The following is a 25,067-nucleotide window of genomic DNA, read 5'->3' on the forward strand; positions in this document are numbered from 1 at the left end:
ACATGCCCCCTATTGGGGACCTGGCCCACAAGTCAGGCAAGTGCCGTGACTGAGAATCAAACCGGAGACCTTTGGGTTTGCAGGCTGGCACTGAATCCTCTGAGCCACATCAGCCAGGGCTCAATCAACATTCTTATTTTTTAAAAAAACAGAACATAGCATTAGCTCAAGAGTACCTGCTTTGCACAGAAAATAGGCAAAACACTACCATGAACATGTAAGTATGAAGAGTTTGTATAATCCAAAATCTGCCGGTATCATGATGTGAATCTCAAACCAGAAATCTATAACCAGAACTATGCCAGGCAAGCCCATAAAAGGAGCTAAGCATTTTGTATCACTGTATAAGGATTTTTGTAAACAGGAAAAAATTAAGAGTTCTTTGCATATTTTCCTCTAGGATTTCTATCATTTATTCCTAACTATACTAATGAATGATCAGAAAAAATACTAACCTCCATTAAACTTATTTTACTAGAAAAGAAAATTTAAAAGTTATGAGGAACTATATAGACAGTCTTTTGATATTTTGCAAAACTGTACATTTATTTAATTGACTACTCTTAAGGGATCCCAATAATTTAATCTTAGCTCACTGGTTTCTCAATTCGAAGTACACTTATAAGGATTATTTCTGAGGACTAGATTTGTATGTCACACTGTTTTGAGAGTATAAGGTAAATACACCAGAATGCCTTCATAAAAAATTGATAATAAATATAAAATTAGAAGGAAAAGTATGAACCTCAAAAATATACCAGAGGTTTATACAATATTCTTAGGAATATTTCCTTGGACTACAACTTTTGTCCAAGGCCACACCATCCCCCCTCTGTTCTTGCTAAAGTATCCAGTATCACTTTTTCTTTTTATGAAGATAAAGAAGATTATGTAATTCCTCTAGAAAAAAATCATAGCTTTCCATTTCTGTTATGAACTGAATGTTTGTATTCTTCCCAAATTCCTATGTTGAAACCCTAACCCCAATATGACGGCATTAGGAACTGAATCCTTTAGAAGGTAATTAATGTTAGCTCAGGTCATGGGGGTAGGCACTCCACAGCAGGATTACGGTCCTGCCTCCATAATGGGATCAAGTTCCTTACAAAAAAAGAAGAGAAATCAGAGTGTGCTTTCTCTGCATGTGTGAAAAGAGGTCATGTGGGCACACAGCCATCTGCAAGACAGGAAGAGAGACCCCACCAGGAACTATATCTGTCAACACATTCATCTTGACTTCACCTTGAGAATTGTAAAAAAAAAAAATGTCTGTTGTTGAAGCTATGTAGTCTATGGTACTTTGTCACCGCAGCCTGAACTAAGACAATCTTAAAGTAAATTGAAAGTCTTTGCAATTATCCAGAGGCTGTGCACAATAAGGTCTCTGATGCTACACCTGCTCCCTTCCCTTTGTTCACTCTGTTCTGGCCACACTGGTCTACCTGCTCTTTATACACCCACCTACTCCAACCTCAGGACCTTTGAACTTTCTGTCCCCTCTGCCTACAACCTTCTTACCCAGATGTCTTTATGACTGTCCTGCTTACCAACTACAGATTTCTGCCATGTTGTCTTATCCACAAAGCCTTTCCTATTAATGTATTTTAAAATATCAACGCCCTGAATCCTAACCTATGAACTATCCATAACCCTTCCCTATTTTATTTTTGTCTAGAGTATTTATTGGACAACATATCCCATCCCTTTAATTGTTCTTTGTTTATTTTATACCATTCTCCCAGCCACCAGAGCATAAGCACCATCAGTGCAGGGATTTCTGTCATTTGCTCAATGCCATATTGCCATTATTTGGAAAAGTACATGATGCCTAGTTAATAAATATTCACTGAATAAAGGAAAAAATAATGTTATAGGTAAAATAAAGATAACATTTTATATTCTTTCATTCATATTATATATTTAATATATAAAATATCTGAAACTGATCATATTAAATTAATAAAATGTCGCCAGATTATTGACTTTTTTGAGATAACTGAATAATACTATGTCGAATAAAACTAATACAGTCTTAGTTATTTTACTATAAAATATCAGACAATAATATTTTATATCAAGCCTATAATGCTACTTTATTATTAAAGTGGTATTTCTCTTAAAACATATAATCTATATTATTTTGGTACTAAAAGAGCAAAACTTTGTTGACTTCATTTTTTTCTATACAAAATTTTTCTTAAAATAGCCCACAAATAATTCAAAACATTTATAAAGTAATAAATATGCCAAACAGATTAAAATATACTCTCAGGATAACTGAAATTAATATGTACCAACAACTGTTATGTCAATTAAAGTTAAAAGGAGAGAACATTTATTTCAAAAACAAGCTGTGTGAAAAATACAATGGTAACTCTTCAGTTTATGCCTAATATGCTTTTTTAACATTTTGAAAATCTACTTTGGTTATACATCAGGTATATCCTAAGTAATCTAGCTTTCTAATATTAATCATTAAAACATCAAATAATTATGTGTTCCCTGTGGCCTTCATTTCCTTTAGGTCACCTGCTATCCAAAGAACTCACTATTCCAACTTTGAATTTAAGTTCTTTAAAGTTTCTCCCATATGCGTTTTACTCATTTCAAAATTAACTAGTACAATGTAGAGAAAACTATGCAGTGGAAGTGAACATTGTACCAACATCACATACATGTTTCCACTCTGCTCACAAGCAGTACCAAAAATTAACATTGCTGCTTGAAAAGGTCTTGTGGGGACTGAAAAATAACACAAATGATAGACTTGTGAGCACACACATACTTTCTGAATCCAGCCTTTTGCCCAAGAACAAAAAAACATCTTAAAGAAAGATTATTTTCAATCATATTTATGGCTATCAGACCTATGAACTCAGCCTGATTTATATTGAGCATGCCAATCAATTAGAATATTCTCTTAATACATAAAAGGGATATTACCCATTTAGTTTCTTATTGGAATAACAAAATGAAATGAGATGTTTAAAACAGTAAATGTAAACTATTAGCATTCTCTAATCAAATGGCCATATTCTGGAACAAGTTAGTTGCTAAAATTTACAGGAGATTATGAAAATCTATCTACATAATTGTCAACAAAGGCACAGTAGCTTTTTCCTCTGTCATTTTTATACTGACATTATGTGAGGTAGTTATTTGTTTTCAAAACAGAACAAAGGAATGTCAAGATAAATTATAACCCACTATTAGTGACAAATTATTCAACTTATAAAAAGCAAATATTATCAGTAAAGAATATGAGACTTTCAAGAGCAATACAACTTCTGAAAATTCTCCTGTCTTCTTTTATCGAGATGCAAGTATCTTTGTGATAAAGGTATATTTGTTTTATCATTTCCAAAATGAAAATAATGATTTCCTGTCTTACATTACCAAGGAACTATTTGAACTAAAGTATCTAGTAACTGAAAGTATTATGCAAGTTGGGTGTTCCTTATTATTGCCCCTAATGAATGTATACTTCTGAAACTATAATTCTATAAACAAAAATCAACATAAATTTCTATTAACAAATGACAAGAATATTCTCTAAAGACATTCCCTATCCTTAAATCCAAAGTGATTAAATAATAAAATTCTGTGATTAAAACCATGTTAAGTCTGAAGAATCAGCCCTTATTTACTGAGTTGTATGTTTACTTTTCATACTGTTAAGCAGATAAATTAAATCTGAAAATTAAGTATGATTTTTATGGCCTCTAACCTAAAAGTATCAACCTATGAAATTCTCAGCACTGAATATTTTCAGATTGGGTTTTAATTAAATATACTATTCTAAAAATTTAAATATATTATTGAGCAAAAATGATCACATTTGCATTCAAGGGACTAAAGTAATCACCTTTGGAAAATTAGAACATGAGATTTATTGAGAACGTAGTTATACAACTGTCTTTTAATGAAAGAAGCTGTTTTCTTCAGTTCAGCCCTCCATTAAACTGCATGTTCACATTTCTTAAATTCAGAACCTAGAGAAGTTCTGGAAATCTGATGTGTTCTCATGAACTGTCTAAAGAATAGCAGTAATTCTTAAATCTTCAAGATCTTAACATTTCTGATTGCACTCATGTGTCCTTTACGCACACAGCTGGTACCACTGGATACACATTTTAAAGGAGTACAGGCCAGCAGGGTCAGAGGCTCACTGATGAGATTTCAGCAAGAAGGGAAAAGCCAATATTAAGATCAATGGCACTAAATAAATAATCCAAAAACAGAACTTTGTTACCTTAAAAAAAAGTATGTCATATACCAAAGTGTATCATGACTTTTGAAAATATCCATTTAGTTTTCTTTCTTATGAATTTTCCAAGTAAAGCAATATTTTTAATTATCTAAGATGGTTATAACCATCATCTGAAGTTGTTGGCAAATAGTTTATTCAAAATTGGAAAGAAAAACATTTATACAAAGTCAAAAAACCTTATAGGATATTGAAATAAGGTGTGAAAATATTGTTAAAAAAGTATGCTTATGTTTACTTTATGTGTCAGCATTTATGTCAGTATAAAATCAATGTATATATTAATTATGAATGTTTTCAACGAAAAAATAAAGATAGCAACATAATAAAAAATGAAGATTCTCATATGTAAGTATTTATTACTACCTTCTGTGGATGTAATCTTTGTTCCCTAATATTTCCAAGTCAAAATTAACCCAAAAATAAATGATCAGAATTAGAAGAGTAAAGTTGATACTTCATCAACTTTATGATACTTCACAATAAATGTGATACTTGGCCTCTTCCACAACCACATCAAAATTACAACTAAACTACAGAACAATGATCATTCAAAATCAGCTGAAATTTGGCCAAAAGTCCTACAACTAGGAAATCAAAGAAGAAGCTACATCAAGACTCAAGAAACAGGCAGAGATGTGGATTTGCTGGTCATACACCCACATGTGCAGACAAAAAACTGGGGGGACATCTCAACTGTGGAGGTCCCCCCTGAGGAGTGAGGGGGCCCAGCCCCAGGCCCTGCAGCCTAGCCCAGGGTCCCAGTGCCAGGGAAATAAATCTCTACAACTTCTGGCTGTGAAAACCAGAGGGATTGAGGCTCAGGAAGACAGAAGGTTCTAGAGTGCCAGGCTGTTCCCCTTACAGGTCCCAAACATGAACTTCCTCAGATTCTTGGGCTCACTCTATCAGAGCTGCAGCACTGGGGCAGCAGCTTAAAAGGTACCAGAGACACATGGGGAGGAAATGAATTATCTAGCATAAGGACAAAAGCTGAGGGGACAGCCTTCTCCCAGATAGAAGTGCTGGGAGAGGCCATTATTCCTTTTCCCCCTCCCTACAAATCTGGAAGGGAGGTGCCATAGCTGCATCTCGACACACTGTTTGACCCACCTTGGTGATTTGCTGACGTCCCACCCACCCAACTTTCAGGCTTACTCAAGCTGTTTGAGTGTCTTTTCCATACCCATGACCTATGTTGGCTCATGCTTCAGATCTTCCTAAAATCTCTTAAGTAAGCAACATTTGGCTTCAGTGTGCCCAGTACCTTTCTTATTATTAAAATATAAGAAACAGAAAACACCCAATCAGAACAGCAACAAAATAAAATTTAAAAAAGTGAGGATAGTATAAGAAGCTTATGAGACTTCAAGCATACCAACATTTGCATCATGGAGGGTGCCAGAAGGAGAAGAGAGACTAGAAGAAATTGAAGAACTACTTGAATTAATTACAGAAGACTTCTCTAACTTGGTTAAGGATGGATACAACAGGTAAAGTTCCAAACAAGATGAATACAAGGAGAACCACACCAACACAGCAGAATTATAATTAAAAAGTTTAAAAGGGAGAATCTGAAATCTTAAAAGATGCAAGAGAAAAACTGTTAGTGACCTACAAGGGAGCTCTCATAAGACTCAGCTGATTTGTGAACAGAAACTTTGCAGGTTGGAAGGGACTGGCAAGAAATATTCAAAACGAAGACAAGCAAGGACCTACAACTAAGATTACTCTGCCAAACAAAGCTATCATTTAGAATCAAAGAAGAGATAAAAACTTCCCACAAAAGAAAAGCCTAGAAGATTAGTCCATCACAATCAAACCAATATTATGTGAAATGATAAATGGTCTTCTTTAAGAAGAAAAAAAAGATAAAGAATATGAACAATAACATGGCAATAAATACAAAAACTCCACCCCAGCCTCCCCTTTTACAAAATTATTTATTTTAACAAAGTTATAGTATATAAATAAACTATTATATTAAAAAAGCTTAGTCAAGCATCCAGTAAATCCAATAAATGATTATTATTGTTATTAATCAGGTCAATAGAATTAGGGGGTCTATTGACCTATGGTATTCATAAAATGTATGCACAAAATAACTTACCAGCCTGGTAAATTATGTTCTAATTAGTTTGAGTTCTACTTATCTGTGCAAAAAATAAGTGTATTTTCATTTATTTGTGTCTCTTAAATAGCATTCTATTAAAAAATTAAGCAAAGTAATTTCATTGTTATATTCTCTGGGTAATCTACTCCTGAAGCAAACATTTTCATCTTGACTTATTCAGTTCTTTACTAGTTTAACAAAAATATTTATCTACTATAAATTGGAGGAAAAAGGCAACTGAAGAACAGTGTAAAAAATCCCATTTGAGTTATTTTATTAGTCAGTATCTGCACTTAAAAAAGTATTCTGTAGTTCTATGCCTCAAACTGGTAACCATGACTAGTTTCACGTGGACCTACTGTGGGAGATTTTCATATTCTATGTTAATTATGTATGCAACATTCAAGTTTTTGCTGCCTTGGTGCATGGCTTTTAGAAGAAGAAGGTGTGAAGTAGTCCTGGTATCTTTCATTGAGAATTTTAAAAGGGGAGAGATTTAGAGGAACTAGTATAAAGGACACATGGACAACAGCTAAGGGGGGTGGAAATGGGAGGGAGGTGGGGAGCACAGGGCAGTGGGCTTGGATGGGAGTAAAAGACAGAAAACTGTACTTGAAAATTATTAAATAAAAATGGCAAAAAAGAGAAGATTTGAGGATTTCTGGATCATCACTAGTGGACTGCCTGAATTTCAAGAAAAATCAGTTTAAAGTGGCAAAGAAACTGCTTCTTGCATGAATATAAGGGAAAGTGAGTGTGAAGAGCCTCACTAAATATTTTGTATATCTGAAGGGAGAGAACTGGAGTGCGAATAGCCCAGTGGGGAAAGGTCAGCTGAGTCTGTGTGCCATGAAAGGGCCAAAATGCTGTGTCTGGAGCTACATGGCTAAGAAAGGGAACTCAAGCTCTCCTCTTCTCAAGTCCTTCTAGGCAAAGGTGCCCACATCCCACAAAGAATGGATGGGGTTGTGGCGAAGGGGAAGACAAGGAAGGGAGCGAGAGAGGGGAGGAAAAGGGTGCAGAGGCAAAGCTCTCAGAAATAGCCATCAATTCAGAAGAGGCAACAAAACAGAAACACCATCATAAAAGCTTCCCAACACAATAAAAACATTCAAGTTGGATTCAACTTTTTTCAACATAGTAATAAAAGAGGAAAAGCAGAGCCATGCTATCCACAGAGTACTGGCAACAGACTATTTTGACTCATGATTTGTATATCTATTCATCCAGGTTGCTCTTGTAATATAAATTCAATAGAAAGACAAAATTTAAGAGTAATAAGATTATTATCTTGTTGACATACCCAACAAACAATAACATCTGAAACAAAATAAGGGGGATGAAATATTTTGTAATAGAAGAACATAACCACAGAGGTCAGCATTGGCTAATTGTTGCTATAATAGTTACAAAATATCATTGCACGTATCAAATAATTCTTTGGTAAAGAACAACATTACTGGTTGTTAAAAAAATCTGAATCTAAATCCCAGGTAATTTCTCAAAGGATTTACAATTAATAGGATAAATTGAATTGTAAAAAAAACATATCAAATATTTAATTCTCATGATACATCAAAAACTACCTATACATACCATTTAATATCTATGTAAAGAAATATCATATATTAAATATCTTAAAAGAGTTTATAGAAAGAAAAGATCTCTTGTGGGTTCCTTTTTCCCAACACTTCTTTTTATCTTGAGCCTACAGCACATCGGGAGGGAGGTATCTTTGACCCATATCCTAAAGTTAGGCAGAGAGAGAGACACAGTGAGAAAGACTTAAAAGCGTGATAAGATGTGGTAAGAATCAGAGAGTCTAAAATGTACATGCATCTCTCTCTTTTGCCAGTTTATATGTGTGTGTGTAAGAATATTTGCATGTGTGCATTTGTGCAACATAGTTTTGACTTTTAAAGAATATACCTATTAATTTTTTAGTTTTTGATGTCAATTGAAAAGGCAGAATTATTTACTAAAAAACAGAGTAGAAGAACATCTCCACAGAGGCAGACTCTCCTGCAAATGTCTCTCTAGTGAGGCCGTCTGGGACATAAACGGCTCATGAAAATCAGGCTGTTTCTTTTGCACAAATCAGAATTTACCATGGATTCTTAATTACATGCAAATAAAAGTATCACATTAGCTGCTTTTTGAAACAGAAGTGACATTCATAAGATAGGTAGGCACATGGTATTTGAACAGTTCACATTTTCTTACTTACAGCCCTCATAGATGTCGGTGGGAATATGGACTGCCGCGTGCTGATAGGACACTTGTCGTCCAAAATTAGCATCGTCAATAAAAATGGGTTTTATCCTCTGGCTCCCTGGCTCACTGTCATTTTTTTCAGGCTTTATAGGAAAAGATGGACAATAAACAGAATGTTAAAACTTATGCCAACACAGATATTCTCACATTCACATCATTTGCCAAATGCATGTTCTTCAAAAAAGGAACCAAAAGAATATGCTAAAATATAGTACAAGATGGCATCAGATTTATTCACATCATAACCGAACTTCTCTCCTAATATCCTCAATGGTGAAGTCACTCCTCAGGGTCATCCTGACAGAACCAGAGCTTCCCAACATCCAGTACTTACTAAAATGTATATTTAAAGAACAGGGCAAGTATCATGATTGTTTTCTTGTTATTTTTATTAAATTCATTGGAGTGACATGGGTTAATAGCAGCATATAGGTTTCAGGATAAGAGTCTTTATATATAACCAAATTAAAACTGTCCCTGTGGAGGAAATGCCATTTTTATGTTACCAAATTTATATTATGCAGTAGAGGATAATCCTGGTTTTGACAACCCATAGCACACATGACCACAAAAAGATAGCTATAGAAGATTACTTTATGACATGTCTCCTTGACTTGTGTATATGTCCCTGGTGAACGTCATTTTGTTTTAAAAAAGAAAGTATGCTAGAAGGGATCTACTGTAACTCCTAAGTACAATTAAATCCTAACTTGAACAATCTGTGTCCCAAGTACAATTAAATCCTAACTTGAACAATTTCTGTTGCAAGATAGGAGCCAAGATCCAATCAATAATGATTCAGAAAAACCCCACAGGAGTTTAAGACTGAAGATTCATTTTTCTCTCTCTTCAAACTACGCCTTTGATACTGAGTTGCCTGTTGCCTTCCTCTGGCAAGAGTCTCACTCATTTATTCAAAATGCATCTTTAGAATAATTGATTTTGGCTAGTTGTGTTAAACTATTTTTCAGTTCAAATACAGTTATTTTAACTCTTCCCTAATTTTTGTCATTAAATTCAGACCTACATTATCAACTCATTCATTTTAGAGACTAATGTTCTCTAAAGTGGTAACCTCTCTCTTTTGAGGAGGTTACCATTCCCAAGGTAACCTCCTCAAAACAAAACTGAAGGAAAATCACATTTTATTATGTTGGCAGCACACTGCAGTGATGTAAATGATAAAGGATGGGAAAGACCTAAGTGGACAACCAATTTCATGTGGAGGCTGGGAGCATGTGCAACAACGTAAAGTCAGCAGGTCTACAAAGAAGTGACAATGTTTGATTTTCCACGTGGCTCTGGAAATTCATGTGATAGCACATTAGTATCTTGAGATATTTTAATACCTTTATATATGCAAGCACCTGAACATGTTCATTTTTTTCTCTAGAGAAATTGCAACACTGAAAGATTACTTAGACACAAATATGAGCAACAAGGTTTATTTCTTTAGCCATGGCTTCTAGAGGTGTAGGTCTGACCGATCATTAGGTAATAAAATCAATTTAACAGTTCATGACCAAATCCTTTTTATTTTTATTTTTTTAAATTTTTACTTAGTTATTATTCAAGTACAGTTTTCTGTCTATTTCTCCCATCCCAGCCCCCCCCATGCACCCCACCTCCCTCCCATTTCCCCCCCTTAGTTCTTGTCCTTGTGTCCTTCATATTTGTTCCTCCAAATCCCTCCCCCTTTTTTCCCCTCGAAATTCCCTCCCCTCTCCCCTCTGGTCACTGTCCCCTTGTTCTCTATTTCAGTGTCTTTGTTTTTATTCTGCTTGCTTGTTTGTTTTGTTGTTTAGCTTCCTGTTAAAGGTGAGATCATATGGTATTTGTCTTTCAACCCCTGGCTTATTTCACTCAGCATAATGCTTTCCAGTTCCATCCATGTTGTTGCAAAGGGTAGGAGCTCCTTCTTTCTCTCTGTTGCATAGAATTCCATTGTGTAAATGTACCACAATTTTTTGATCTATTCATTTACTGACGGGCACCTAGGTTGCTTCCAGCTCTTGGCTATTGTGAATTGTGCTGCTATGAACATTGTGGTGCATACATCACGGAGAGAAATAGGAAAATACACTCCACTCCACAGAAGGGAGAGAACTACATAGTAAAATCTACGGTTTAGTCAGCTATGACTGTGTGTGTGCACATACATGTGAGTACATGTGATTTGAACTGTAACATTTGCCACTGATAAAAAGATTTGAATACAGACCAGTATTTTTTATTTATATGAATACCACAAAGATATAATTGTTCCTCTCTTAATGGACTGAATATGCAGAATAACAAAACAGTAAGTGTTGAAAGTCCAAAATTTAGCACCATACTTACATGCGAAAATCACAAATTACTCTCATCTAAAACAGAGGTTAAGCATGTGTAACGTGAAGGACGTGAAACAGGTGAAGGTTACAAGGAAGAGAAACTGTACAGCAACAACAAATGCTTAACCCAACACACTTGCCTTGATTGCAATGACTAACAAAGGAAAGAATGAAAATGGTGACTGGGATTTGGTCTTGGATTCAGCTGTGAATTTTAATGCACTTTAAAATTCACCCTCAATTCTATGGTTGTCTATTCCTGGGCACTAATGACTTGAATAAGGGAAAGGCATGTAAAAACAAACTATTTTCACTAAAAACATGGATGTAAAGAGGGTTCCAGCTGATAGATAATGTCATTATTATTCTCAGCTGCAAACATCTGGGATTAATAAAAAGTCTCAACATTGACTTGAAAGCAGTGGTTTCTCAAAGTGTGGCCCTTGGCAAAAGCAGCGTCAGCATTCGTGGGGACTTCCTGGAATGCGGGCTCTCGGGCCCCACTCAGGACCTAGTCACTCAGAAAGGCCATGGGAGGGGCTGAACAATCAGTTGGACAGGCCCTCTGGGTGATTCTGATCAACACGAAAATTGGAAGTCCAGAGCTTCAAAGTATCAGTAGTTTAAATTTTTAGGCATACATTTTTATTTAGTAGAACTACTCATGAAAAAATTAGGATTGATTAGTAATAAGCATTTTAATGGATACCTTAATTTTCTACCCTCCATGTATAAGACGGTTTTAGTATCACCATGCATGCCCATGGTAATACGACAAATAATATTTGTCGAAGGATGCTTCAAAAGACAACAGCCCCTTATCATACTCTAGGCCAGGGATTAGCTCCATCCTGAAATAAATTGGGAAAATGCTGCCTGTTATATTTTTTCTATGAAGAGAATATAGGAAAGCGCTTCAGCATACCAAAGGTTCTGAAGTATGCGTCACTGAAAATCTCTTTAACACAGTGTTCTCAAGCTTATATAACCTTGAGACTTATTTCAAAAGATAGTATCTATGAGAAAGAACATAATGGTACTTACAAAACGTCATGAAAAGGCATAGTGGAAAGTGAGATGTCAGGAGATCTGTTTATACTCTGATGCATTAACAACATCTCAAACTTGGGCCAGTTAACTGTTCTCTGGGCATCTGTTTTTTGGCTACAGGATGGTCCTCACCCTTGAAACAGTCAGAATTACCTGCAGATCTGCCTCCCCCACCAACAATGTAGTGCATCACAATGGAAAGAATGTCTTTTGAAAAGAATCTCTCTTTTGATTCACAATGTAATGTATTGGAATATTCTCTCCTACTTTAAATTAAGACCCCTCAAAGTAAACAATCTATAAAGGTAATTTTGTTTATAAAAATACAGTTCCTTTTCTATAATTTTAGAAAATAACACACTACTTTTGTAAGCATATCTTTTCCAGAAATCCAATTCACATCTACTTCTAGAAAATTGTAGATATATAAAAAGTAGAAAGATTAGATGTTAATAGACAAGTGAACAGAAGACAGTGAACTAAATGTGTGAATTAGGGTCCGGGACATGTGGAAGTGTGCCAATATTTCACTCATTCACTCACTCAAAAAATATTCCATTGGTAGAGTGAACAGAAGAATTTTTATTGATATTAACTTTTACAAAATGCCATTTAATGTCTAAATCTGGAAACAAATGAAATGTCCAACAATAGTAAAATGGTCACAATGATAATGACAGAGTGATCACGTTGATAATATACGTATATGTTATATGTTTCTAAAACTATTCAAAGTTTAAGTAGCAAATGTTAAACAAAAAGAAAAAAGCCTTATTTATTTTGAGAGGACAGAGAGGGAAAGGGATATATGCAGTGATGAGTACACAGCAAATGTTATCAGCACTGTCATTGGTTTCGTAGTTGGGAGACATACCTGCAGTTGTTTACGTGGTCTTCTTTTTTACAATAATACAAGAAGCATGTATTATATTTTAACGAGAAAAAAACATTAATTTTTCTTTTAAGTCCTTTCTGGAGTTCTATTAAACATTATATGATTATCTTACTAAGGTGAAAGTTGCTTATATTTACTCTGAATCCTCTCACATCTAAAAATTACAATTTTAAAAATATTGATTTATTTCAATATATTTTATAGAATTTTTTTCACTTTTTTAAAGATTTTATTTAGACAGAAGGGAAGGGAGGGAGAGAGGGAGAGAAGCATCAATGTGTAGTTGCCTCTCTCATGCCCCCTACTGAGGCCCTGGCCTGCAACCCAGGCATGTGCCATGATTAGGAACAGAACCCATGACCCTTTGGTTCACAGGCCGGTGCTCAATCTACTGAGCCAGAGTGAGATTTTTTTCACTTTTAAATCACCATTTAAAGGGCTTTTAGAAATAGCCTTAAAATAATAATATACTTCTTAACTTGTATAATAATGTATCAAGACTAATTTTAGAGTGCAGTTGTTGAATATACTAAAAAAAACTAATACTGCTGTTCTCCATGGTCCTCCCTTTTATAGTATCTGTAAATTCAAATAATTTTATGAAAATATCAGACTTTTTAAATGCAAATCACTTATTTTCTTAAACTTATGAAATTATTGTTTCTGATGACATTATAATCCATGCCTCTACCTACCATATTTTTCAGACTATAAGATGCACCCCCCACCAAATTTGGGAGGAATAATGGTTGTTAATGCTGCTGTTGAGTTCTGTTTACATTTTCATTGGTGAAATATTATGTTATTTATGTTATTAAATATTTTATCACATTTTTTGCTTCAAAATTTTTTCTACTTTCCTCCTCTAAAATATAGGTGTGTCTTCTGGTCTGAAAAATACAGGTATATTAATATATTATGTTGTTATATATTATAATTTAAAAACAGCAAATATTGGACACAAAGAAACTGAATGAGAAAAGGAATTTGGGGAAAAGCTACTTAACATATATTACTTAGTGTATAAATTAGAAATTTAAAATAAATGCTTCCCTTGGAATTAATATTTCCTAGTTTAAGTTATAGTTCTTTTTAATATTTCCCCCCACAATGTCCCTTCAAAATTCTTCAGACCACCCTATGTAAATGTGTACAAAGACACTGAGCAGATTGATTCTCAAATGTACTCAAGTGCATCTGGTAAAACACATAAGTGAAATAAGAGAAGAATGTTTCTCAGACTATTCCTCTCAATATAATTTCACTTATTAAATAATAGATTAGATCACTCAGAGACAGAGGTACTGGCCAGTGTTGGACGGGTCGGTCATTCAATTTTACAAGCAGTACACACTAGCAAATTTAATTTGGAAAATCACTATGACAAGTCGGTGACAGAAAACTCTCTTTTATATTTAATACATTTATTTCAAAGTAAACACTCTTAGAATTGATATATATAAAACATTTGTTTTTAATATTTTATTTTTCATGTTAACTGAAAACTATTTCTACTGAAAATAAAATGTTCAGAAATTAAAAGTCTATATACTTCACCTAAATCACAATAGAAACTAACTTAATCTCACTGTACAATTCAGATTAAACGTGCTCCTTGAAAATCTGCTTCCACAACCATATTGTGGCTAGGTTTATCTCGCCTGGCTCTTTGTTATTTTTGTGTCCCACAAAGCCATGAGCAAATTAGCTGATACTAAATAAGAATGGTTCACTAAGACCTTCTATAAAAGTATTAACATTGGTACTCTTGCCTCACTAGTGAAATTAAATAAATTTAATTTATGAAATGAACTCCTATGAAATGAACTGAATTCTTCAATATTAGAGGCCACAGTTTTGTATACAATTCTCCAGTACATGCGCATGTGTATTTTTAAATTTCCACTTCTAATGCATCCTTTTCTTTTTTACAACTATTACAAATGAATTATTTACAACAGGGTCTTGCATTCACTCTATGGATTAAAAAGTAACATTGCCTCTGTAACCACTAGTTCATCACTGGAACTGAAGCATTCGGTGATGCTCCATTAGTTAAGGCTGGTTAACAGTTCTGACTCCTAGAGAGAAAGCCTCTTTTTTACTACATTACTTGTGCCAATTAGAAATGGAAATTCATCAAAGCAGCTGCAGCTGACCATGTCCAATTAGTGAAGAATGAATAGAGATAGAAAGTTGCTGAGGCTTCATCCAGCCGCAGTTGTTCTGGCCAGGTCATAGGCCAGGCGAGGATATTAAATAATGGATCCAGTTACTAAGGCATTCAGAACACTGTCAAGTCTCCTGAGTTAATGAGTTTGAGCTGCTATTTTTCTCTTCAGGATATGACTCAGAAGTATTGAGCGAATGAGGACAATTAGAAGGAAAATATGAGTTCCTTGATAATAAATTAGACACTAAGGACTTAAATAATTGTACTTTTGCATTACTAAATCATAACAACAAGAAAAGAATTAAATTATGAACTTAATAGACACTATTCTTGGGAAACATGAGTTTAGCTAAGCATAATATGTTTGCTAAAGAAATCGATTTTTTAAAATGAATTCAGAGAATTTCTCCAGTTCTTCAGGTAATTAAAATGGTGTAACTCTTTAGACTTACCTTGTGGGAAAACGATAGCATTAATTCTTCAGAGGTGATTTATTTAACATATTAAGAAAAGAATGTTTTACAGTTAATGTGAAAGGTAAGTTAATAACATTAGTGATCAAAAGAAAATGGCAGAAATAATTCTAGTTAAATAAGTCTTAAAGATTAGATTCACTGTTAAGGCTCCATGTATTGTTCTATACTAATTATGACACATTGAATAGAAAGAAGAAAGTCTGAAATAATCCATCTTTAGGGGGAAAGGGCGACAGTAAGCAGCTGAAACTGTTTAATAGCTTAAAGAAAGATAGGAAGTTAAACATATTGCAGAAAATATTACAGCAAAAATATATACATTTTCTAAATGTGACAAGAGTCATCAAAGACAGGTATGAATGTGAAACACATAAAACAGCTAAATTAAGTCAAAAGTGATACTGATTACTGAAATAATGTGCTTAAATTAAATTTAAAAGAAAAATAGACATTTCTCAAATACGATATGCTGAGGTTGCTGGTAATGATTACAATAATATTTTTAAACACTGGAATACACCATCTGAGAAAGTAGTCCAAATTCGTGTATTCCAAATAAAGCTGGTGAACTCTCAGGTGACATGAAGGAGGAATCCGCTGTCTCAGGACTATGCCCCAGGAAGAATGAGGGCCATTGGAATCACTATACAGGTAATAGCCTGCTTGTAAGATTCCCTATGATCTATTTTCAGTCTGACTATTCATCCAGATCTCCCATTCTGCTTCTCCCTGCTCATTACATTCCTGCCTCTATGGCCTGTCTTCTGCTTACACGTCTCAAGCTCTTCCTGATTTAGACTTTTTTGTACTCACTGTGCCCTTTACTTGGCGTGGTTTTTCCTGCTCTACTTTCATAGCACCAAGTTGCTTTTCACGTTTCAGTTGAAAAATACTGTCTTGGACGTTTCTCCAACTAAATTATCCCCCATGGAATCTTGAAAATATCACTCTATATATTATATCCAGAGCTTTACTCTACTTTAGTTATCTAACTTTTTAAAAAGATTTTACTTATTTATTTTTAGAGAAAGGGGAAGGGAGGGAGAAAGAGAGAAACATCAATGTATAGTTGCCTCTTGTGCACCTGCTACTGGGGACCAGGCCCACAACCCGGGCATTTGCTCTAACTGAGAATCCAATCAGCAACCCTTTGGTTCACAGGCCGGTGCTCAGTCCACTCAGCCACAGCAGCCAGGGCAAGTTATCTAACTTTTTATTTGTGCGTGTTTGTTACCTCACTACATTAAAATTAGGCTCCTTGAGGGTAAGAGACATCGTTGACATCATTCAGTTACATCCCTGATACTTAGCGTATCACTTAAAACTGCCCTTGCTTGCCATATTAATATCATTTGTTGAGTAACTAAATAAAGGTGAACCCATGTTTTCTGGTCCCCAAACATATGCTCTTTCCTCAGAAAAATACTGGAAGCAATTTGGTAAATGGACAGAGAGTGTGCCAGCCAGGAATCTCGGTTCTCGATCTCATTCCAACTCTATGTCTCCTCAGATAATTTTTTCTTAAATAAAAAACAGAGGAAAACAAGATCTGTAAGTTTCCTTCTAGTTCTAAGAATTCTAATTCTAAAATGTATACACTTTAACCTAAAGAAAATTTTCTACCAAGCTTTTTATAAAAAATGCTAAATAAATGTAAGACCATTTAAATGGTGGAATGCTGGAATAAAAAAGCATTAAAAAACAAAAAGTCTCTTGATATACAGACCCCTTGCCCCTGAGAATTTACATTTTAATTTAGAGCAATACATTTGTAGCATAAACCTACAGATATCAATCAGACAATTTTAGGTACATATAAATTAAAACACTACTTAGGATTTTCTTCTAAATTCCGTAAATTTTAATCTATCAGTTATATCAATGAGTGATAATCAAGAGACCATCCTTTTGATAAGATCTTAAATAAAAATAAATACCCCACGTATCAGCAGTCTCCGAAAGAATTCACTGGGGGAGTTTAAAGAAATCAGAACCTATCTGTTGCTAGCAAGAGAAGTAAGAAAAAAAGAAAGCTTACCAATATTTACTATAGGGCTTGACATGAGCACTCCCCTCCCCCCACCTTACTGCGTGTGAGCTGGCCTCATGCCCCTGACACACTGCAGGCACCGACGAGAAAGTGGAGACCACACACTGACACGCTGCAGCTGCCTTCTCACTTGTACAGTCGCTTTCAATGTGCTGTTCTACACCTTATGTGTATGTATTTTATACATTATCTGCTCTGATTTAACCTCTGCATATGAGCCAGTAGCTTTAAAAGTATCTGCAAATTAATGATTAAAGATGAAATTCTGGCAATGGAAGCTGCACAGCACACAGAGATGATGCTTCTATTTGTTCCCACCATTAGCTCTTCCTCATTCTCATCACAAGATGAAAACAGTGATTTCACTAGTTTCATTAGGCAAATTGGTCTAAAAACTTAAAATTATCAAGAATACTTTAAATATAATTTATACTTACTATTGATAATGTGTTCCTAGGGCCTGTTGTGATATATTTCCAATGGTAATATAAAATCATCACAATGAATAAAGGCATTTAAACCTTTATACTTCCTCTCGTGATTCTGAATGTCATATGTCACTTTAACACTTTGTAAAATTTTAATAAAGATTTAGAAGTCTCTTGAGGTTTTTCAACACATTAGTTCAACAGTAAATATACAGAATTTATATGTAATTATTCTTACATAGGGAAATGCATTTTTTAAATTGATATGTATGTGCAAGCAAAAAACAAAGAAAGAAACAAACAAAAACGTTGATGATACTGTTCAGAAGAATCCAGTGCCCTTCTTTGCCCAGTATAGGGTGAATTTATAAAGTCAACCTAATGCACTGCATTTTCCAAACGTAACAAAAATTTGTGAAGTTCTAAATAAATGCCACACACTACTTCTGGAAAGAAGGAGGTGAATGTAGAATCTACAAAAGAATTATTCATGCTAAAAAAAAATCAATGTTCAAACTACCCTTGCAAAGCGAGCATGTGCCCACATTGCGTGTGCAGAAAGCATTAAAAAATATATCTATGTAGACTCAAGATTTGGAAAGAAGTCCCCAAAAACATAAGACAGAATTTCTACAAAAATACTGAATCGAATCTAATCTATTTTTAATTAGTTTTGCAGGCCCGTATCTCAAGGACTCCCATGTGGTCATATTTTACACAGGGATGTGTACACTGATTTTAAGGTATCTGTGGTAAACATCACTGGGAACAGTGGATCAGGTCAGTGGAGATTATGATTCAAAGTCTAACAATGTTTTTAATCATAGAGTGTTTATTTTACCTATTGCAAATCACTGACAATGATGAAACTGTCTGGATAAAATACAGCCAAACATCACAGTTAAACCTGGACAGAATAACGGGTGGGTATAATCAATTAACATTTTCAGTCAAAACTGTCTCCAAAACTTTTAACCTCCAGTCTTGATTTATACCAGCTTTATTGCAGGGCCCTCTGCCACCCCCATGGGAGCGGAAGTGCAGCGCAGAGACTCATTGCTCTGCAGACCTCCCTGCCTGCCCTGCGCTCAGCTCCCTGCACTATCAAGTACCTAGTGTGTGCTTTGAGCTCATTAGGTTTTACTTGTCTTACCTGAAAATCATTAAAATAATAGTATATGTTACAAGAGATTAGTGTGAACTTTAAATGATACATTGCATATAAAACATTTACTGCCTACTAAAGAATAAACATATATATATATATATGCACCTATAATCAAATCCAAATATACACCATTCAAAATATTTAAGCCATTTATTTTAGATGCACACATACAAAAGCAAATCCGATTAAACCAGTTATTATACAGCAGTGATTAATATTCCATCTCTATGCCATTACCTAGTTCAGCATTCAACATCAGTCATTAACAGAGCCTGAAATAAATACTACATACTATAGGATAGTAAGATATATAAACAATTTAGAAAAACCCCTTTATTTTTTATTAATAATTAGAACAGGTTTCATCACTGATGCATATCCCTTCTAGAATTAGATTTATATATTTCTCTAAAGTAAAATAAAATCATGGAAGATGGGACTTTTAAAAGGCATTTAGCTGGGAGTTCAATTTAACATAGACAAGACTCTGCTAAGAAAATAAATAGCAACATAAATATGCAAGGGAATTCAGCAGACTAGCCAAAAGTCCCAGACAGGTCAAATTTTTAACATGATCAATAAAATAAAATGTAGCAAATAAATCAACTCAATTTATCGACAGAGGAATTCAAAGTTAAATTTATTTCACTTGGATTTTAGTCAGAAACATAGATCTTGGAATTAGGTTAATACAAGTTTGTAATGATCTGCATTCCTTTCGCTTGCCTTGGGAATTAATAGTGTAGCTTGCTGATACAGCTCGAGCCTTCTGAGAATTTGCTTCTTTAAACTTGAGGAAATCTAAAAATTTATTGAGACAGATGTTTCTAAAATATTAAGCCAAGCACCTAAATAAGTTTCAAAAATAAGTAAAACATAAATGTGGAATTTCATAAATAATTGTTGCACTGACAGCTTTTTTGTTTTATTTTGACATTTAATTTGTCTTTCAAATATGGACATCTAAACCCCACAATTTGAAGATAAATTTCATTTTAGTCTAAATGTTTTTGAAGAGACTACTCTCATTTTTATTTTGTTTTGCATTGTTTTAAGTTTCTTTACACAAGTGCCAGAATTATATTTGTAAGAATAAAATTTTAAAAAAGTTTGATCTATTGCCCTTTCATTATTGTTAACACATACACACAAACATGCTCCATTTTGAGCTAAAATCACTTCAAATTAATCTTAAGTTTATTGCAGTAATATTATGAATTATTATTTTTAAAATATACTCATTAACATTTCTTGATTACCAACTTGGAGACAAGAAATGTTCTAAATGTTTTATATGTGTTAACTAATTTAATTCTCCTATTAACTGTATGAGATAGGTATTACTATCACCTTGACTTTCCAGTAAAAGTAAGTACAAAAGAGGTACGGAAGGTAAAATAAAAATGTGAAGCACAGAGAGCTTATGTAATTGGGTCATTATCATCGAGCTAGAAAATGGCAGAGCTGAGATTCATATCCAGCACTGGCACATTCCAGAATGTGGCCTCTTAAACGTACACTCTACTGTCTCCTCTGCTTAACAATGTAAATAGTGATTTTACATGTATGCCTTCATGTCATTGTTTAGGGGAAAAACAGTTGTATTCTAAAGTATATAGGAGTAAATGAAATATTTAAGCAAGTTGGTGAAACAATTATAGAAACTCATTATACTCTTTTCTCTATCATATACGTAAAATATTTTCCCAATAAAAAGTAAAAAAATATCTTACATTAAAACATTATATCCGTTTTAATGTTGTAGCCTGACTGGAATTCAAATTCAACAACTATTATTTACCCTAACTATATGTTGAATCAAAAGACCTTTAGTTTGATGGAATAATGCAATAAGCCTGATTCATGCTTCATGGAGATTCATAATAGCTTAGCTTTTCAGATCCGTCCAGACTGAAAACCAGAAATCCTGACCTTATATCCACTGCAGCAATTTCAAATAAATATTCTAACTCTGCTCCATATTCCCAATTTGAATCGGTTTTAGATGAATGGGAAGCCACATTGTCTGTTTTGACATTACTCAGTCCTCATGACCATGATGGTCACTGAGACGAAGGGGCAGGTGAGACAGGAGGAAACAATGTCCTTCGCCTCTGTCGCCTTCTGCAGCCTGCCTTGGTACATGAACAAAAAAGCGTATATTAAAAATTAATTAAAATACGGCCCACCATCAAAACCAGGTTTGTTATTCCTCTCTTCACTTTGTTTCCACCCAGTCTTGAAACAAAATCAACATTTCCATTTCCACCATGGTTACAAGGGATTTCCTGTTTTACTATGCAAATAGTAAACACTTTGACAGGTGAACAGATCTTCACAGATGCTGTGTGAGTGATGCAGGTACTGAAACACAAACGCCTACCTGATTTAACAAGCACGATTCCCAGCGATGACTCTAAACAATTAAAGAAAGTAAGATCCATACCTCAAGTTGCTAAAAACTTAATAGAGAAGATTATCCCTGTAGCAAATGCTATAATGTAAGGTATTATATGCCATTATAGCCAGAAATGCATAAAAAGTTGTTTAGAACACCCAAAATAAGGAAATGCCATTTCCTACCTAGGAAAACCAAGGAAGGCTTCATGAAGAGGTGGGGTTTGAATTGGTTTTTAAATACTTAACACTGGAATAGAAATTGTAGGATACCATGATCAGGTAATCAGAACAGAGACCATTTTAACAATACCTAGCACACTGGACATAGGAATCATCACCTTAAATTCCTAGTAATGGTTTTTGCCTTATAACCTCCTATGAAAATTGTGGCTCACCAGTTTAGCCCAGCTATGCATGCATTATTTTCAGTGTCAAGGGGAAAGCTGATCTAAAAGACTATTATCATAATTTTGTATTATATTATACAATACCAAGGCACATTAACTCTACCCCTTACTTCAGCCACTACTTTAACTAAATTTGGCTGTCACCATTTATTTTTATACACACAAGGTGAATATAAGTAGCATTGATTTCAGTTGAGTAGCAGAAACGTTATGAACTGCCCCTGAGAAATTGTCTTATATCCAACTCCTTGAAAAGTTTACAGCCTGATAGCTCCCCACAAACTGACTAATTCAGGTGTAGCCAACATTAGAGCATTATGCTAAGTGAAATAAGCCAAGTGGCCAAAGACAAATACCACATGATCTCACCTATAAGGAAACTTTATCAAGTGTTTACAATGACTAGTTGTTATAAAAGCTATGCCAGGGTCTGTGAATACACAAGAACTGCCCTCCAGGAATGTATACTCAAGGGAAGGACCCAAGGGGATAATTATAAAGACTGGCTGTGTCTCCGAAGAGAAGAAACTGCCATTTCATTGCAAAAGTTGTATTGACTTAGAAAAAAAATACTGCTAAAGTTTCTTCAGGGTGTTAAATACCAAATAAAGGGAATAGGATGAATAAAGGCAGTTTTAATAACTGATTTGAAGATACTGATGATGAAAAAGGAACTATGAATAAAACATTTAGAAATATTTATATACTAACATGTATATTATTAAATCTATATAAAACTGCAGAAGCATAACAGAACATTAAAATAGCTCTTAAATAAACATTTGAGAATATGCCTAAACTTGTAAGATGGTCATGGGGATGGAAAGGAAATGATTGATGTACCAGAGACAGGAAATACAGAAAACATCATGATTCCACCAGAAATGGTTATGGACAAACAGATCTGCTCCTACTACTGCAGAACTGGGGGAAAATTATGAGTGACAACCATGGGCTAGAGATTTATAATCTTTTAGTTCCCTTAGGGAGTCATAATACTTAAAGTAGAAACTTCATTTAGATTTCAGATACTTTATCACCATCCAAACATATAAGAAAAAATTTGTTAATTAATAGTGCTGCTTCAATATTTAGTATTCCAATTAGTTATTTTGCTCATTAGATATTATATGTTGATGTATGAGATGATAAAAGTACATTATATAATCTCCAATCACCAATTTTTATAATAGATATGGCTTTGTGGAATTTGAGAAAATTATACATCTAAAGTGGTATATAGAAAAATCATCACAAAGAACAGTGATGGTAAGCTGATTCAAATCAGAACAATAAGATGGCATTATAATTTGTGAGCATTTAGTATATACAATTTCAAGCGTAACATATATAAAGCTCTGAGTATGGCAGCCAATTAAATCCGCCTATATTGCAAAACTTTTGGTGCCAGTGAGTAAATTTCATCATCTACTGAAGTCCAACTTCAAATAAGCAAGTCTTCAAAAAAAGTATAACAACTGAAAATCCTAAAGTAGAGTATCAAGGTGCCACATTTACTTACATATAGTGACTTTCATTGTCAGACAGTAAATATTTCTATTGCAGAACACAACTTAATTGTACTGATCAAAACATACACTAAGATGAAAAATACTCAATACAACACATAATTTTATAATCACTTTACTATAACAGACAATTTTCCTCAGTTCCAAGTGGAAGAATTATACTCTATTTAAACAACAGAGGCACTCAGATTGAGTAGAGTTTGTGCATTAACTTTAATATGTCCAGAAGAGTAATTTGAGAAAAAAATACAATAAAGATTAAATTTTTAAAAAGAACAATTTGAAGATATTTGTACAAACTAATGATCTCCTAATTAGTATTTTCCCTGTTCTGTCTTTAGTAATAGACCCTATATTTTTGTTATATGCATGACTGTCCAGTGGGGGTGGATTATATTCCATATCCTACTGCAACTAGACAAGGCACGTCACCGAGCTGTGGACCGTGGCGCAGATAGAGGCAATGTGTGCAATTTCCAGAATGTGCCTTTAAAGGCAAAAGACATGCCCCCCACTGCCATTTGCTTCCTGTTATCTAGAATGCAAAAATCATTGTGGATACTGATGCACCTCTCTTGGACCACAAAATGAAAAGGCTATATTGAGGAGAGCAGAAAACATGAAAGAAGCACACTGGACCTTGGATGACTGAGGGTTGCCATATTAGACCTTGTACACAGAACAATAAATGCAACAAAAACGAGCTTTTGTTTTGTTTTCACCACTTCACTTGAGGTTTCTCCTTAACAACCAAACCAATATGCTCATCATAAAACATGGTTCATTTGTATTGAGTGTCTAGGGTTTTACAAGATCATTAGTATTACCACATCTAAAGCACTTTGAACTTTAACATAAAAGTATGAAATAAACTTATAGTTCTTTACAAATTCTCAAAAATTTTATATGAAACAGCCTAATTCCAGCAATCTTGATTATTCTAGCAGGATTCCAATAATATGCAGACTGGAATGAAATGTATGGATTACCTAATCAACTGTAGTATGTCTGAGAGGCAGAAAAACAGTTTGAATCTAAATAGGTTTTCGTGTCCTGTGGGCAACTACGATTCTAGGGCTGGACAGTGGCATGAATCAGTCTCCGATCCTTTTTTTCATGTTCTTTCCACTATGTAATATTTTTGCCAATTATTCTGAAACTTTTATTTATATATAAAGGAGTGAAAATAATTTCTCTAAATGATGACAATAATTTTTAAGTCTTAAATTTAAAAGATGAATTTTTTGCTTTTTATAGGATTTTGGTTTTATATGCTGTAAGCTCATACCACGGCCTAAAGAAGGGAATATAGCCTTTTTATAGGTATAATTAAAACCTATGGTAATATTAGAGACTTTTTGTGTGGAAGAAGGCCAAAAACAAGACAAGTTCAATAGGTTTACTTATATTAATTAATATATATTATTATAATTATACACATTTTTTATTCAGATAAAAGCTACGAGAATAAACAATAATCAGAGTATATTTCTTTAATTGTTTT

The 25,067-nt window shown here is 34.1% G+C and overlaps 1 protein-coding gene across 5 annotated transcripts in view; it reads right to left on the reverse strand.

Moving 5' to 3' along the window:
• The window catches only part of CACNA2D1 (calcium voltage-gated channel auxiliary subunit alpha2delta 1), a 461,217-nt gene that overhangs the window by 162,132 nt on the left and 274,018 nt on the right, over nucleotides 1-25,067 (reverse strand). For all 5 annotated transcript variants that reach the window (XM_037139542.2, XM_037139540.2, XM_037139541.2 and 2 more), the window contains exon 6: nucleotides 8,608-8,737. In XM_037139542.2, coding sequence (XP_036995437.2) covers nucleotides 8,608-8,737 — 130 coding nt within the window. The remainder of the gene's footprint in view (nucleotides 1-8,607; nucleotides 8,738-25,067) is intronic.

The sequence above is a fragment of the Artibeus jamaicensis genome, unplaced genomic scaffold (assembly GCF_021234435.1).
Source record: "Artibeus jamaicensis isolate MK-2021 breed Jamaican fruit bat unplaced genomic scaffold, CSHL_Jam_final contig_787, whole genome shotgun sequence".
Lineage (NCBI taxonomy): Eukaryota > Metazoa > Chordata > Mammalia > Chiroptera > Phyllostomidae > Artibeus > Artibeus jamaicensis.